At 43.2% G+C, this 17,360-nt stretch overlaps 1 protein-coding gene across 2 annotated transcripts in view; it reads left to right on the top strand.

The window, feature by feature from the left end:
* Positions 1-17,360, top strand: part of PDGFRL (platelet derived growth factor receptor like) — a 55,125-nt gene that overhangs the window by 37,062 nt on the left and 703 nt on the right. For both annotated transcript variants that reach the window (XM_032618662.1, XM_032618661.1), the window contains exons 4-5: positions 2,703-2,996; positions 15,725-15,864. In XM_032618662.1, the coding sequence (XP_032474553.1) occupies positions 2,703-2,996; positions 15,725-15,864 (434 nt within the window). The remainder of the gene's footprint in view (positions 1-2,702; positions 2,997-15,724; positions 15,865-17,360) is intronic.

Raw genomic sequence — 17,360 nt, 5'->3', positions numbered from 1 at the left:
AAGCAGCAGTGGAAAAGGCAACTAATGAAGACTAACAGAGCCTGTTGTTCTGGACAAGAGCTGATACCATATTTCAAATTGCAGAATGAAAATTCTATGCGGTGGTTAGCACTGTCATGTCTTCCCCGAATAGTGGTTTTTGGAGCTGAGGTTTTGAACTGAAGACCTCCCTCAAGCAGATTGTCTCACTAGGGTCACAGGTTCTCTGAGTTCTGGAGGTAGATCCTCTTAACTTACGGAAGCCCTCTTGTGCATCAAAGGAAGGCTGAGAAAAATCAATATTTATTTCAACCTTCAAGAAACCTGGATCAGGGACGCGACCTAAAGCGTTGTATCGTTTTCTTATTCCTCGGCACTAGGAGTCCGGTTGGATTTTCGGTATAAGGTTTAGCAATGTGTCTTTTCAGCCACTGGGTGGGTTTGGAAAACCAGGATGGGCTGTTATGGAGGCTGTTGGCTCTGGAGTCTTTCAGAACATATGCTTCCCTACCACCCACGCAGAGAAAAGTCTGGCATCCATTATGTTTTCATGTTTCCTATGGTTTGATTGCAAACGCTGTGAAGCTTCTTTTGACTGTGGTTAATTTGTGCAATTTTTGATTAAGCAACTGCCACATGTTATATTTAATCTGCATCCAGGAAGCTCTCAGAGGGTTTTTCCCCCCTCTCTAACTTTATATTGAAATATAATGTATACAAAGGGAAATACACAAATCATGACTCTACAGCTCAGTGGGTGATCCTCAAGGGAACTGTACATATGTAACCACTACCCAGATCAAGGAGGAGGATATTACCAGCAGTGGGGCTTCTTCACAGTAAAAGGCATAGGCTCCAGTTTACAAATGTAGTAAAACCACATTAACAAGCACTTTACCAAATGTGGAGTTTGTTATAATTTGGATTTTAGCTTATAGCCTATTAACTAAGTTTTTTGAGTGGGGGGCATATGTGATCTATAATTTTAAATATAAACTTGAACAGACTTTTTTTGGTAGATGGAATCTACTGATGGCGAATATTTTTTTTTATTTTAAAGGAAATTCAGTATTATTTTTCAAGTTATAATAAACGAATTAATAAAATATTTTATGTAGTACATGCTTAATAAATGTCAAGTGATGAATAAATGAAAATTTGACAGGTTTAATTCATAGATAATAATTTGTTTACTCATTCATATATTCTTCCTGCAGCCTTTCTTACTCCATTCACTTGGCAAATACATATTTTTTTTCTGTTTGTCAAGGCAACTGGTGTGGTCACTTCTTTCAAAGCATGGATTATAGTACAGGAAGTAAGACCTCATTTTTGTGTTCCGAAGTTCAGATTGTCCACGTCTACTGGCTTTGCTCGTTGGTTCAGATTCCTCCATAAAACCTTAAAACAAAAGTTGTTTCTGAATCTGACAACCATACATTCCTTAAATACGTTTGCTAAAAAGAGATCTTTAATACTATCTGCTCCAGATTCTCCTCTTTACAAATGGGGTTGTTGAAGCACAGAGAGATGAAGTGACACATTCAAGGCCACACGGACTTATTCTGTGTGAACACAGGGGTGTTAGGTACGATGTTGATCAAGGTGCCCTCGCCTAAGCCTGAAGGTCAGTTTATCATGAAGTGGCACAAGTCACCCAGGCTGATGGAAAGTCTTGCAAAAGATGGAGACTCAGTAAGCCATGATTCCATGTTACAGAAGCTGGCACTCAGAGCTAAAGAACTCTTGGCCCATGAAGACATTTGCTATTGTGTCCAGGAATTCTGTCCCCAACCTAAAAAACAAAAAAATCATACAACTGGGGCACAAAGGCTAGTGAAGAAAGCCAAGAATAATTGTTTCGGGAATATTGTAGGAAAACATGGGAGACAATTTAATAAATGTTGAGTGTGATTCAGTTCAAAGATTTCTCTTAGATATTAGTGTAATCTCTCACAGAATGATCCAGAAAACAAAGTATTTAATGTGCCGTGCCCAAAACAAAAAACAAAACCCCCCAAACCCAATCCAGAGTCCCTTGACTGTCCTGAGGGATGTATGGATAAACCAGTCCTTATTTCTGTAAGATAAAAATGCCATCATCTAGAGCTTAAAGAACACGCAGCGCGATTTCAAAGGGAACAGGAGAAGTGTAAGCAAATGGCTGAAGGTCCCCAGCCCAGTGGCAGCCAAGCAGAGCCCAGAACCTGAGACCAGCAGGTTCCTCATCTGTCCCTCCTTGATTCCCTTTCCATTGACCTTGCCAGGAACGAGTCCTCTGGGCTGAGAGGACACCAGCACCCTCACTGGGCCCGTCTCAGAGAGGCTCTGCTGAGCCAGGAAATTCTTCCCAACGGGCAGATACTAAGCAAGGGCTGTGGGGCTGACTTCTCTAGACACACAGCAGATTGTCCACAGGTGTTAAAGCTGCTCTTAACACAAGGAAATCGGCCTCCTTCCCTGCTTCCTAAGTGGGACAATCCAATGGGCCTGATTTGGGCTTGAACTAATACCTATTTTATTTCCTTTAAGAAGATGGGAAGTAACATCCTTCCAAAAAAGGAAAAGCATTTTTTAAAATAGCCTTTTCAATTCATAAGCACTCCATTATCCGAGTATGTTGCCGATCCACCCTCATCTTTGTGCCCTGAATATAAGAATCCCTTTAAGTGCTGTTACCTTGTTTCTCCAGAATAAATGAGGCTGTGTCTTCACCTTTGCAGAGAAAGGAGAACTCTTTGTACCTTCTCCCAGTTACTTTGATGTCGTCTACTTGAACCCGGACAGACAGGCTGTGGTTCCTTGTCGAGTGACTGTCCTGTCGGCCAAAGTCACGCTCCACAGGGAGTTCCCGGCCAAGGAGATCCAGGCCAACGGAACAGACATCGTTTATGATATGAAGAGAGGCTTTGTGTATCTGCAGCCTCACTCTGACCACCAGGGGGTGGTCTACTGCAAGGCGGAGGCCGGGGGCAAGTCTCAGATCTCTGTCAAGTACCAGCTGCTCTATGCAGAAGGTAAGCCCGCTCCCCTCCAGGGCCGAGATGTGAGTCACTTCCAGCTGGTCTGCATCAGGTTCTGCCGTTCCCAATTATGGAGGGAAATTAGGCACAGAATGCTGTTCTTAAAGGCTCCTCTGCAGCACCGCCATTTCTAGTTTCTATAACGTTCTACCTCCTTGCCCGTGACCCCAACGCAACTCCCCCCGACTCCCTTCTCTTCAAGTCCTTGTAACATTCACTCTGGTCCTGCCTCCGTGTGATTGATCATGGAGATCCCAGATCCCCACGTCAACCTCCCGTGCTCTCCAGCCTGAGCTTCGGGCACGCGGTCAGCCAGCGAGCAGCTCTCCTACTGCAGCACCACCCGTCACCTCCCCTCCCTTGACAAGTGGTTCTCTTGGGCCTCCCTCCCCCAACTTGCAGGAGAGAAAACACCCTCCCCAGCCCTGTGAGGGAGGAGAGGAGGTGGTCCCTCACTGATGACTCTCCTCCCTCCGAGGAACTCTGACATGAGCCTGGTGAGTGGTCTGCCTGTGGGGTGGAGGGGTCCTGCTCAGGGACCCTGTGATGGGAAGAGTGGCCCCAGAGCTAGCTGCTCTCTGAGATGAGAACTTAGGCTCCTTCATGCCCCTTGTTCTCAGCCGTGAGACTTAGTCACAAGGCCACAGTCTCCCACACTCTGCTACGAAATAAGCCTCTCAGCCCTCCATTAACCACCCTCCGCTGCAGCCATCTCTCTCCTCCATCACAGCCAAACTCCCTGAAAGAGCCCTCGCGGTACCCGTCTGTCCTCTCCCCTCCCACATGCTCCTTAGCTTTCTCCCCTAAGCTCCACCAAAGCAGCCTTGGCTAAAGGCCCTCCCAGGCTATTAAGTCCAGCAGACAAGTTTCTGTTCTTGTCCTTCTAGATTCTACTTTGCCTACGTGAAACCCTCTCTCCCCTGGTCCCATTTTTTCCTGCTTTTCCCACAGCCTTCTCATTCTGCTTTGCCAGCTCTTTAATTTTTTAAAAAAATTTTTATTGGAGTGTAGTTGATTTACAGTGTTGTATTAGCTTTAGGTGTACAGCAAAATGAATTAGTTATACATATACATGTATCCACTCTTTTTAAGATTCTTTTCCCATATAGGCCATTACAGCGTCTTGAGTAGAGTTCCCTGTGCTATACAGTAGATCCTTATTAGTTATCTGTTTTATATATAGTAGTGTATATATCTCAATCCCAATCTCCCAATTTATCCCTCCCCCTGCTTTCTCCCCCGGTAATCATAGGTTTGTTTTTTACATTTATGATTCTATTTCTGTTTTGTAAATAAGTTCATTTGTACCCAGTTTTTAGATTCCACATATAAGCGATAACATACGATATTTGTCTTGCTGTGTCTGACTTACTTCACTCAGTATGACAATCTCTAGGTCGATCCATGTTGCTGTAAATAGCATTACTTCATTCTTTTTAATGGCTGAGTAATATTCTATTATATATATATGTATCACATCTTCTTTATCCATTCTTCTGTTGATGGACGCTTACGTTGCTTCTATGTCTTGGCTATTGTAAATAGTGGTGCAATGAACATCGGGGTGCGTGTATCTTTTTGAATTATGGTTTTCTCTGGATATGTGCCCAGAAGTGCGATTGCTGGGTCATACAGTAGGTCTGTAGTTTTTTAAGTAACCTCCATACTGTTCTCCATAGTGGTTGTACCAATTTACATTCCCACCAACAGTGTAGGAGGGTTTCCATTTCTCCACACCCTCTCCAGCGTTTATTGTTTGTAGATTTTTTGATGATGGCCATTCTGACTGGTGTGAGGTTGATACCTCATGGTAGTTTCGATTTGCATTTCTCTGATAATTAGTGATGTTGAGCATCTTTTTATGTGCTTTTCGGCCATCTGTATGTCTTCTTTGGAGAAATGTCTATTTAGATTTTCTGACCATTTTTTGACTGGCTTCTTTGTTTTTTGATATTGAGCTGCATGAGCTGTTGTTATATTTTGGAGATTAACTCCTTATCGGTCGATTCATTTACAAATATTTTCTCCCATTCTGTGGGTTGTTTTTTCATTTTGTTTATGGTTTCCTTTGCTGTGCAAAAGCTTTTAAGTTTCATTAGGTCCCATTTATTTATTTCTGTTTTTTTTTTTTTTAAACATCTTTATTGGGGTATAATTGCTTTACAATGGTGTGTTAGTTTCTGCTTTATAACAAAGTGAATCAGCTATACATATACATATGTTCCCATATGTCTTCCCTCTTGCGTCTCCCTCCCTCCCACTCTCCCCATCCCACACTTCCAGGCTGTCACAAAGCACCGAGCTAATATCCCTGTGCCTTGCGGCTGCTTCCCCCCAGCTATCTACCTTACTACGTTTGTTAGTGTGTATATGTCATGACTCTCTCTCGCCCTGTCAAAACTCACCCTTCCCCCTCCCCATATCCTCAAGTCCGTTCTCCAGTAGGTCTGCGTCTTTATTCCTATCTTACCCCTAGGTTCTTCATGACATTTTTTTCCCTTAAATTCCATATATATGTGTTAGCATACGGTATTTGTCTTTTTCTTTCTGACTTACTTCACTCTGTATGACAGACTCTAGGTCTATCCATCTCATTACAAATAGCTCAATTTCATTTCTTTTTAAGGCTGAGTAATATTCCATTGTGTATATGTGCCACATCTTCTTTATCCATTCGTCCGATGATGGGCGCTTAGGTTGTTTCCATGTCCTGGCTATTGTAAATAGAGCTGCAATGAACATTTTGGTACATGACTCTTTTTGAATTTTGGTTTTCTCAGGGTATATGCCAAGTAGTGGGATTGCTGGGTCATATGGTAATTCTATTTGTAGTTTTTTAAGGAACCTCCATACTGTTCTCCACAGTGGCTGAACCAATTCACATTCCCACCAGCAGTGCAAGAGTGTCCCCTTTTCTCCACACCCTCTCCAGCATTTATTGTTTCTAGATTTTTTGATGATGGCCATTCTGACTGGTGTGAGATGATATCTCATTGTAGTTTTGATTTGCATTTCTCTAATGATTAATGATGTTGAGCATTCTTTCATGTGTTTGTTGGCATTCTGTATATCTTCTTTGGAGAAATGTCTATTTAGGTCTTCTGCCCATTTTTGGATGGGGTTGTTTGTTTTTTTGTTATTGAGCTGCATGAGCTGCTTGTAAATTTTGGAGATTAATCCTTTGTCAGTTGCTTCATTTGCAAATGTTTTCTCCCATTCTGAGGGTTGTCTTTTGGTCTTGGTTATGGTTTCCTTTGCTGTGCAAAAGCTTTGAAGTTTCATTAGGTCCCATTTGTTTATTTTTGTTTTTATTTCCATTACTCTAGGAGGTGGGTCAGAAAGGATCTTGCTGTGATTTATGTCATAGAGTGTTCTTCCTATGTTTTCTTCTAAGAGTTTGATAGTTTCTGGCCTTACATTTAGGTCTTTAATCCATTTTGAGCTTATTTTTGTGTATGGTGTTAGGGAGTGATCTAATCTCATACTTTTACATGTACCTGTCCAGTTTTCCCAGCACCATTTATTGAAGAGGCTGTCCTTTCTCCACTGTACATTCCTGCCTCCTTTATCAAAGATAAGGTGTCCATATGTGCATGGGTTTATCTCTGGGCTTTCTATCCTGTTCCACTGATCTATCTTTCTGTTTTTGTGCCAGTACCATGCTGTCTTGATTACTGTTGCTTTGTAATATAGTCTAAAGTCAGGGAGCCTTATTCCTCCAGCTCCTTTTTTCGTTCTCAAGATTGCTTTGGCTATTCGGGGTCTTTTGTGTTTCCATACAAATTGCGAAATTTTTTGTTCTAGTTCTGTGAAAAATGCCAGTGGTAGTTTGATAGGGATTGCATTGAATCTGTAGATTGCTTTGGGTAGTAGAGTCATTTTCACAATGTTGATTCTTCCCATCCAAGAACATGGTATATCTCTCCATCTATTTGTATCATCTTTAATTTCTTTCATCAGTGTCTTATAATTTTCTGCATACAGGTCTTTCGTATCCTTAGGTAGGTTTATTCCTAGATATTTTATTCTTTTTGTTGCAATGGTAAATGGGAGTGTTTTCTTGATTTCACTTTCAGATTTTTCATCATTAGTATATAGGAATGCCAGAGATTTCTGTGCATTAATTTTGTATCCTGCTACTTTACCAAATTCATTGATTAGCTCTAGTAGTTTTCTGGTAGCATCTTTAGGATTCTCTATGTATAGTATCATGTCATCTGCAAACAGTGACAGCTTTACTTCTTTTCCGATTTGGATTCCTTTTATTTCCTTTTCTTCTCTGATTGCTGTGGCTAAAACTTCCAAAACTATGTTGAATAAGAGTGGTGAGAGTGGGCAACCTTGTCTTGTTCCTGATCTTAGTGGAACTGCTTTCAGTTTTTCACCATTGAGGATGATGTTTGCTGTGGGCTTGTCATATATGGCTTTTATTATGTTTAGGAAAGTTCCCTCTATGCCTACTTTCTGGAGGGTTTTTATCATAAATGGGTGTTGAATTTTGTCGAAAGCTTTCTCTGCATCTATTGAGATGATCATATGGTTTTTCTCCTTCAATTTGTTAATATGGTTTATCACATTGATAGATTTGCGTATATTGAAGAATCCTTGCATTCCTGGAATAAACCCCACTTGATCATGGTGTATGATCCTTTTAATGTGCTTTTGGATTCTGTTTGCTAGTATTTTGTTGAGGATTTTTGCATCTATGTTCATCAGTGATATTGGCCTGTAGTTTTCTTTCTTTGTGACATCCTTGTCTGGTTTTGGTATCAAGGTGATGGTGGCTTCGTAGAAGGAATTTGGGAGTGTTCCTCCCTCTGCTATATTTTGGAAGAGTTTGAGAAGGATAGGTGTTAGCTCTTCTCTAAACGTTTGATAGAATTCACCTGTGAAGCCATCTGGTCCTGGGCTTTTGTTTGTTGGAAGGTTTTTAATCACAGTTTCAATTTCAGTGCTTGTGATTGGTCTGTTCATATTTTCTATTTCTTCCTGATTCAGTCTTGGCAGGTTGTGCATTTCTAAGAATTTGTCCATTTCTTCCAGATTGTCCATTTTATTGGCATAGAGTTGCTTGTAGTAATCTCTCATGATTTTTTTTATTTCTGCAGTGTCAGTTGTTACTTCTCCTTTTTCATTTCTAATTCTATTGATTTGAGTCTTCTCCCTTTTTTTCTTGATGAGTCTGGCTAGTGGTTTATCTATTTTGTTTATCTTCTCAAAGAACCAGCTTTTAGTTTTATTGATCTTTGCTATTGTTTCCTTCATTTCTTTTTCATTTATTTCTGATCTGATTTTTATGATTTCTTTCCTTCTGCTAGCTTTGGGGTTTTTTTGTTCTTCTTTCTCTAATTGCTTGAGGTGCAAGGTTAGGCTGTTTATTCGAGATGTTTCCTGCTTCTTAAGGTGGGCTTGTATTGCTATAAACTTCCCCCTTAGAACTGCTTTTGCTGCATCCCATAGGTTTTGGGTCGTTGTGTCTCCATTGTCATTTGTTTCTAGGTATTTTTTTATTTCCTCTTTGATTTCTTCAGTGATCACTTCATTATTAAGTAGTGTATTGTTTAGCCTCCATGTGTTTGTATTTTTTACAGATCTTTTCCTGTAATTGATATCTAGTCTCATGGCGTTGTGGTCGGAAAAGATACTTGATACAATTTCAGTTTTCTTAAATTTACCAAGGCTTGATTTGTGACCCAAGATATGATCTATCCTGGAGAATGTTCCATGAGCACTTGAGAAAAATGTGTATTCTGTTGTTTTTGGATGGAGTGTCCTATAAATATCAATTAAGTCCATCTTGTTTAATGTATCATTTAAAGCTTGTGTTTCCTTATTTATTTTCATTTTGGATGATCTGTCCATGGGTGAAAGTGGGGTGTTAAAGTCCCCTACTATGAATGTGTTACTGTTGATCTCCCCTTTTATGGTTGTTAGTATTTGCCTTATGTATTGAGGTGCTCCTATGTTGGGTGCATAAATATTTACAATTGTTATATCTTCTTCTTGGATCGATCCCTTGATCATTATGTAGTGTCCTTCTTTGTCCCTTTTAATAGTCCTTATTTTAAAGTCTATTTTGTCTGATATGAGAATTGCTACTCCAGCTTTCTTTTGGTTTCCATTTGCATGGAATATCTTTTTCCATCCCCTTACTTTCAGTCTGTATGTGTCTCTAGTTCTGAAGTGGGTCTCTTGTAGACAGCATATATAAGGGTCTTGTTTTTGTATCCATTCAGCCAATCTGTGTCTTTTGGTGGGAGCATTTAGTCCATTTACATTTAAGGTAATTATCGATATGTATGTTCCTATTTCCATTTTATATATTGTTTTGGGTTCGCTACTATAGGTCATTTCCTTCTCTTGTGTTTCGTGTCTAGAGAAGTTCCTTTAGCATTTGTTGTAAAGCTGGTTTGGTGGTGCTGAACTCTCTCAGCTTTTGCTTGTCTGTAAAGGTTTTAATTTCTCCATCAAATGTGAATGAGATCCTTGCTGGGTAGAGTAGTCTTGGTTGCAGGCTATTCTCCTTCAGCACTTTCAGTATGTCCTGCCACTCCCTTCTGGCTTGTAGGGTTTCTGCTGAGAGATCAGCTGTTAACCTTATGGGGATTCCCTTGTGTGTTATTTGTTGTTTTTCCCTTGCTGCTTTTAATATGCTTTCTTTGTATTTAATTTTTGACAGTTTGATTAATATGTGTCTTGGCGTGTTTCTCCTTGTATTTATCCTGTATGGGACCCTCTGTGCTTCCTGGACTTGATTAACTATTTCCTTTCCCATATTAGGGAAGTTTTCAACTATAATCTCTTCAAATATTTTCTCAGTCCCTTTCTTTCTTTCTTCTTCTTCTGGAACCCCTATAATTCGAATGTTGGTGCGTTTCATGTTGTCCCAGAGGTCTCTGAGACTGTCCTCAGTTCTTTTCATTCTTTTTTCTTTATTCTGCTCTGCAGTAGTTATTTCCACTACTTTATCTTCCAGGTCACTTATCCGTTCTTCTGCCTCAGTTATTCTGCTATTGATCCTATCTAGAGTGATTTTAATTTCATTTATTGCATTGTTCATCGTTGCTTGTTTCATCTTTAGTTCTTGTAGGTCCTTGTTAACTGTTTCTTGCATTTTGTCCATTCTACTTCCAAGATTTCGGATCATCCTTACTATCATTATTCTGAATTCTTTTTCAGGTAGATTGCCTATTTCCTCTTCATTTGTTAGGTCTGGTGGGTTTTTATCTTGCTCCTTCATCTGCTGTGTGTTTTTCTGTCTTCTCATTTTGCTTATCTTACTGTGTTTGGGGTCTCCTTTTTGCAGGCTGCACTTTCGTAGTTCCCGTTGTTTTTGATGTCTGTCTCCAGTGGCTAAGGTTGTTTCAGTGGGTTGTGTAGGCTTCCTGGTGGAGGGGACTAGTGCCTGTGTTGTGCTGGATGAGGCTGGATCTTGTCTCTCTAGTGGGCAGGTTCACGTCTGGTGGTGTGTTTTGGGGTGTCTGTGGCCTTGTTATGATTTTAGGCAGCCTCTCTGCTAATGGGTGGGGTTGTGTTCCTGTTTTGCTAGTTGTTTGGCATAGGTTGTCCAGCACTGTGGCTTGCTGGTCGTTGAGTGAAGCTGGGTGCTGGTGTTAAGATGGAGGTCTCTGGGATATTTCCACCGTTTAATATTATGTGGAGCTGGGAGGTCTCTTGTTGACCAGTGTCCTGAAGTTGGCTCTCCTACCTCAGAGGCAGAGCCCTGACTCCTGGCTGGAGCACCAAGAGCCTTTCATCCACACAGCTCAGAATAAAAGGGAGAAAAAGTAGGGAGAATTAGTAGAAGTATGAGTAAAGAAAGAAGGAAAGGAGGAAAGGGAGGAAGGAAGAAAGAAGCAAAGAAGGAAAGAAAGGAGGGAGGGAGGGAGGGAGGAAGGAAGGAAGGAAGGAAGGAGGGAAAGAAGGAAAAAAGACAGAAAGAAAGATGATACAGTAAAAATAAAATAAAGTATAATATAGTTATTGAATTAAAAAATATTTAGAAAAAAAAAAGGGACGGATAGAACCTTAGGACAAATGTTGGAAGCAAAGCTATACAGAGAAAATCTTACACAGAAGCATACACATACACCTTCACAAAAAGAGGTAAAGGGGGAAAAATCATAAATCCTGCTCCCTGAGACCACCTCCTCAATTTGGGGTGATTCGTTGTCTAAAGGAGGGAAGGAAGGAAGGAAAGAAAGAAAGAACGAAGGTAAAGTATAATAAAGTTATTACAATTAAACTTAATTATTAAGAAAAAGAATTTTTTAAAAAAAGTCATGGACGGATAGAGCCCTAGGACAAATGGTGGAAGCAAGAGTATACAGACAAGATCTCACACAGAAGCATACACGTACACATTCACAAAAAGAGGAAAAGGGAAAAAAATCATAGATCTCGCTCCTAAATTCCACCTCTTCAATTTGGGATCATTCCTTGTCTATTCAGGTATTCCACAGATGCAGGGTATATCAAGTTGATTGTGGAGCTTTAATCCACTGCTTCTGTGGCTGCTGGGAGAGATTTCCCTTTCTCTTCTTTTTTCTCACAGCTCACAGGAGCTCAGCTTTGGATTTGGCCCTGCCTCTGCGTGTAGGTCGCTGGAGGGCGTCTGTTTTTTCGCTCAGACAGGACGGGGTTAAAGGAGCCGCTGATTCGGGGCCTCCGGCTCACTCAGGCCGGGGGTTGGGGGATGGGGGAAGGAGGGGCACTGCGTGCGGGGCGGGCCTGCGGCGGCAGAGGCAGCGTGACGTTGCGGCAGAGGCCGGCGTGACGTTGCACCAGACTGAGGCCCGCCGTGCGTTGTCCCGGGGAAGTTGTCCCTGGATCCCGGGAACCCGGCAGTGGCGGGCTGCACAGGCTCCGCGGAAGAGGGGTGTGGAGAGTGACCTGTGCTCGCACACAGGCCCCTTGGTGGCGGCAGCAGCAGCCTTAGCGTCTCCCGCCCGTCTCTGGGGTCCGCGGTTTTAGCCGCGGCTCGCGCCCGTCTCTGGGGTTTGCGCTTTCAGCCGCGGCTTGCGCCCGTCTCGGGGGCTCGCGCCCTCAGCCGCGGCTCGCGCCCGTCTCTGGGGTTCGCGCTTTTAGCCGCGGCTCGCGCCCGTCTCTGGAGTTCCTTTAAGCAGCGCTCTTAAACCCCTCTCCTCGCGCACCAGGAAACAAAGCGGGAAGAAAAAGTCTCTTGCCTCTTCGGCGGTGCAGGCTTTTCCCCGAACTCCCTCCTGGCTAGTCGTGGTGCACTAACCCCTTCAGGCTATGTTCAAGCCGCCAACCCCAGTCCTCTCCCTGAGCTCCGTCCAAAACCAAAACCCGAGCCTCAGCTCGCAGCCCCGCCCGCCCCGGCGGGTGAGCAGACAAGCCTCTCGGGTTGGTGAGTGCCGGTCGGCACCGATCGTCTGTGCAGGAATCTCCCCGCTTTGCCCTCCGCACCCGTCGCTGTGCACTACTCCGCGGTCCCGAAACTCCCCCCTCCGCCTCCCGCAGTCTCCGCCCGCGGAGGGGCTTCCTAGTGTGTGGAAACTTTTCCTCCTTCACAGCTCCCTCCCACTGGTGCAGGTGCTGTCCTTATTCTTTTGTCTCTGTTTTTTCTTTTGCCCTACCCAGTTACGTGGGGAGTTTCTTGCCTTTTGGGAGGTCTGAGGTCTTCTGCCAGCCTTCAGTAGGAGTTCTGTAGGAGTTGTTCCACGTGTGGATGTATTTCTGGTGTATCCGTGGGGAGGAAGGCGATCTCCGCGTCTTACTCTTCCGCCATCTTCAAGGTCCCCCCAATTTTTAGTTTTTTAAGGAGCCTCCATACTGTTCTCCATAGTGGCTGCACTCTCTGTTTCTTTTTTATTACTCTAGGAGGTGAATCAGAAAAGATCTTGCTGTGATTTATGTGAGAGAGTGTTCTGCCTATGCTCTCCTCTAAGTGTTATATAGTATCTGGCCTTACATTTAAGTCTTTAATCCATTTTGAGTTTATTTTTGTGTACGGTGTTAGGGAGAGTTCTAATTTCACTCTTACATGTAGCTGTCCAGTTTTCCCAGCACCACTTATTGAAGAGACTGTCTTTTCTCCATTGTATATTCTTGCCTCCTTTGTCATAGATTAGGTTACCATAGGTGCTTGGGTTTACCTCTGGACCTTCTATCCTGTTCCATTGATCTATATTTCTGTTTTTTGTGCCAGTACCATATTGTTTTGATTACTGTAGCTTTGTATAGTCTGAAGTCAGGGAGCCTGATTCCTCCAGCTCCTTTTTTCTTTCTCAAGATTGCTTTGGCTATTTGGGGTCTTTTGTGTTTCCATGCAAACTGTAAAATTTTTTTGTTCTAATTCTGGGAAAGATGCCATTGGTAATTTGATAGGGATTACACTGAATCTGTAGATTGCTTTGGGTAGTATAGTCATTTTGACAATGACATGGTATATCTCTCCATCTGTTTGTGTCATCTTTGATTTCTTTCATCAGCATCTTACAGTTTTTTGAGTACAGGTCTTTGGCCTCCTTAGGTAGGTTTTATTCCTAGGTATTTTATTCTTTTTGATGTGATGGTAAATGGGATTGTTTCCTTAATTTCTCTTTCTGATCTTTCATTGTTAGTATATAGGAAAGCAAGAGATTTCTGTGTATTAAATTTTGTACCCTGCGACTTTACCAAATTCACTGATGAGCTCTAGTAGTTTTCTGGCAGCGTCTTTAGGATTTTCTGCATATAGTATCATGTCATCTGCGAACAGTGATAGTTTTACTTCTTTTCCAATTTGGATTCCTTTTTCTTCTCTGATTGCCATGGCTAGCACTTGCAAAACTATGCTGAATAAATGTGGCAAGAGTGGACATCCTTGTCTTGTACCTGATCTTAGAGGAAATGCTTTCAGCTTTTCACTGTTGAGAATGATGTTAGCTGTGGGTTTGTCATATATGGCCTTTATTACATTGCAGTAGGTTCCCTCTACGCCCACTTTCTGGAGAGTTTATCATAAATGGGTGTTGAATTTTGTCAGAAGCTTTTTCTGCATCTGTTGAGATGATCATATGGTTTTTACTCTTCAGTTTGTTAATGTGGTGTATCATATCACATTGATTGCTTTGCATATATTGAAGAATCCTCACATCCCTGGGATAAATCCCATTTGATCATGGTGTATGACCCTCTTAATGTGTTGTTGGATTCGGTTTGCTGGTATTTTGTTGATGATTTTTGCATCTATGTTCATCAGTGTTATTGGCCTCTAATTTTCTTTTTTTGTGATATCTTTGTCTGGTTTTGGTACCAGGGTGATGGTGGCCTCATAGAATGAGCTGCCTCTCCCAGGTTTTAAGTGTTGGAGTTCCCCAAGGCACCTTCTTTGTCTGTCCTCATCCTCTTCCTGGGTGTTCTCAACCATGGCCATGCTCTGCTGCGTATCTATTCACTAATCACTCCCAGGGGAATGTATGTGGCCCGGATCTGGGAGTGCCAGCTTCGTGTATCCAATTCTCTCCCTAACATCTGTGCTGAGATGCTTCACAGGCCCTTCCTTGGACTCTGGGCCTTCCTCCCAGGCCTGGTTCTCCAGCTTTCCTCCTCCCAGTGATGGCACTGCAGTTCCAGGGTGCAGGAGCCCCAAACACTCCCGGCTCCTCCCAGTTCTTTTGACTTATTCCATCAAATCCCCCAAATTCTGCTGTTTCTCTCCGTCCTACTGCTAAGAGTTCAACTATCATCATCTCTTCCTTGAGCCAATATGAATACCTTTCCAACTGCTCTCTTCTGTGCCCATGCTTTCTCCATCTTCCACACTGTAGCTGATTATAGCTCCAGTTAAAACCATTCAGTGGGTTTCTGCTTTTCCTAGCAGAATCTTCCACGTGGCCTGAAAGGTCTTCTTGCATGGCCGGCCTCTGCCCTCTCCCAGGCTTCCCTAACCTCCCCTCCGGACCTGTCTGCTGGTGCCTCCCCTTTTTCCTTCAGATTTTAGTTCAAACCTCCCTTAAGGAAGCCTTTCCTGCTTCTCAGACCATCCTGAACCTCCCCAGCACTCTGGGCTTCTCCTTCAAGTTCTTCCCACAACTCAGGTTCTAAACCAACCACACAGTGACCTGCTGAGTGTCTGCCTCTCCCATTGGAATAGAGGCCCCAGAGCTCAGAGACCACGTCTGTCTGGTTTGCTGCCATAGCCTCCACTCCCAGCACATGGCCTTGCTCAAGGCTGCTGTCAAACTTACTCAAGTGAACTGAGCCTAATGAAGCATTTTGTCTCTGAAATTCTGTGACGTAGAAACATCACACACCCTTCCTACAAATGTCTCCCCCTTTGGTAGATTCAGACTCCCTCCTGTACTTCCTGAGGCCGCACACCTGTCCATCTTCACCCATCAGTGGCTCTCCCTCCAGGCTGCCTTCTCTTCCTTCTACTTGCTCTGCCCCCAGTCCCCCTCTTCTCCCTCTGCCTTTTTATTCCCTTCACGTGAGCTCCTGGCAGACCTTCTGGGCTCTTCTCCTCATTACAAGTGTAATGCCTGGAACTGGGGACTTCTGGATGACCACCCCGTTCTGGACCACCAAGGTAGAGAAAGAGGAGGTGTTAGAGGAAACCAGAAGTGGTGGAGAGGGTAGGCCCGATGCTAGGTGGGGAGCTGAAGAAAGGCAGGAATGTTCCATACCTGTCCAAAGAAAAGAACACGTCTGTTGGTTTGTCTCTGCCATGGCCCATGGATTTCATCTCACGTCCCCTGTCCCCTGCTCACTTCCAGTTCCCAGTGGTCCTCCATCAACAACCATCTTGGCATCTGCAGACAAAGTGAAGGGTGGGGATGACATCAGCGTCCTCTGCACGGTCCTCGGGGAGCCGGATGTGGAGGTGGAATTCAGGTGGATCTACCCAGGGCAGAAGGTAAGCATACCCCGGCCTCAGCCAGCTGCCTTACTTGTTTTGTTCCCTACCCGTCCCCAACTCACTGATACGGACTGTAACTTAAAGACGTATGAGAGATGTGTGCAGCTATGGTAGGGCTAAGGCTCATTTGTTTTCTCCTAAGATGTTTCAGTATATTTACAAATGGCTTTTTTTAAAGGACAGGAAAAAGGTGACTGGGTTCCATTAGGCAATTCAGTCAATGTACTCTCTTCATGTTATTTTTCTTCATGACCCTTAAGGAAGGGGACGGGGCATGAACAGGAAAGGAGGGCCTCCTTCCTTCACCTGCAACCTCAATCTTAATTCTGGGTCAATTGGAGGCCAATCTAACCTTCTGGAATCCTTCAGTATTCTCCCCTATAAAAGCTGGGCCCTAAAGCAAGGAGCTCTAAGTAGACAACCACCAAGTTGGCATATAAATCCAGGCCTTCAAAAAGGTGCTGTGAGGCCGAGATCATTTTAAAATAGACTTCCCATAAAAACAACTACAGCACATGTAGCCTCTGGGCCTGTTCTGCTCACAAAAATAAACAGCTTTGCTACCAACATGGAATAATCCCTTTGTTGCCAGAAGAGATTTGGCCTCCTAAGATGCACTCACTCGGTAGCAAATACACTTCTGCTTTAAGGGCTGTGATTGGTGGAAAATAACTCCCCCTGGAGAATGGTACTTTTCTAGTACTAGGTACTTGTTTTTAAAAAGTGTTGTTCCATTTAGAAGACATTAATAATTTTCATTAGAGGTGGGTTTTTTTTTTACGTTGCTAATTAGCAGAAAAGGTATTAATTTAGTAATACTATAAATATTACAATTATGTTAAACGAATCCAGAAAACACCACTTATCACCAAAGTTGGAAGAAGCATCTCAAAAGCGATCATCTCACTTTCTAGAAATACGAAGTTAAGTCACCTAGGGTGTCACGTTATCCATCCTCGGGACAACTTCTCTCCCACTGTAGTCCTATGGCACATTTGACTCATCTTATGTCCCCCTCTTCCAGTCTGAACAATTAGGGGCTCGTATTCATTTACACGGTGAGTGCTTCGGGCTTCTTTTTGACTTTAAGTTCTGTGAATAAGAACCACTGTGCGAAGGGGTGAACGTGGGGAGTGTCAACAGGAGAGCAGTGGAAAATTTTATCTGTATTCTTATGCCTAATACCAGTCCCACATTCTTGGAGTTCCAAAAGAATAAAATTTATATTAAGTAGAAATATTGATGAAAAGGGCAGAAAGAGGGGGCTTCCCTGGTGGTGCAGTGGTTGGGAGTCCGCCTGCCGATGCAGGGGACACCGGTTCGTGCCCCGGTCCGGGAAGATCCCACATGCCGCAGAGCGGCTGGGCCCGTGAGCTATGGCCGCTGAGCCTGCGCGTCCGAAGCCTGTGCTCCGCAAAGGGAGAGGCCACAACAGTGAGAGGTGCGCGTACCGCAAAAAAAAAAAAAAAAAAAAAGGCAGAAAGTGAAAGCCA

The sequence above is a fragment of the Phocoena sinus genome, chromosome 21 (genome assembly GCF_008692025.1).
Source record: "Phocoena sinus isolate mPhoSin1 chromosome 21, mPhoSin1.pri, whole genome shotgun sequence".
NCBI lineage: Eukaryota > Metazoa > Chordata > Mammalia > Artiodactyla > Phocoenidae > Phocoena > Phocoena sinus.
This window is presented reverse-complemented; position numbering and strand designations above follow the sequence as displayed.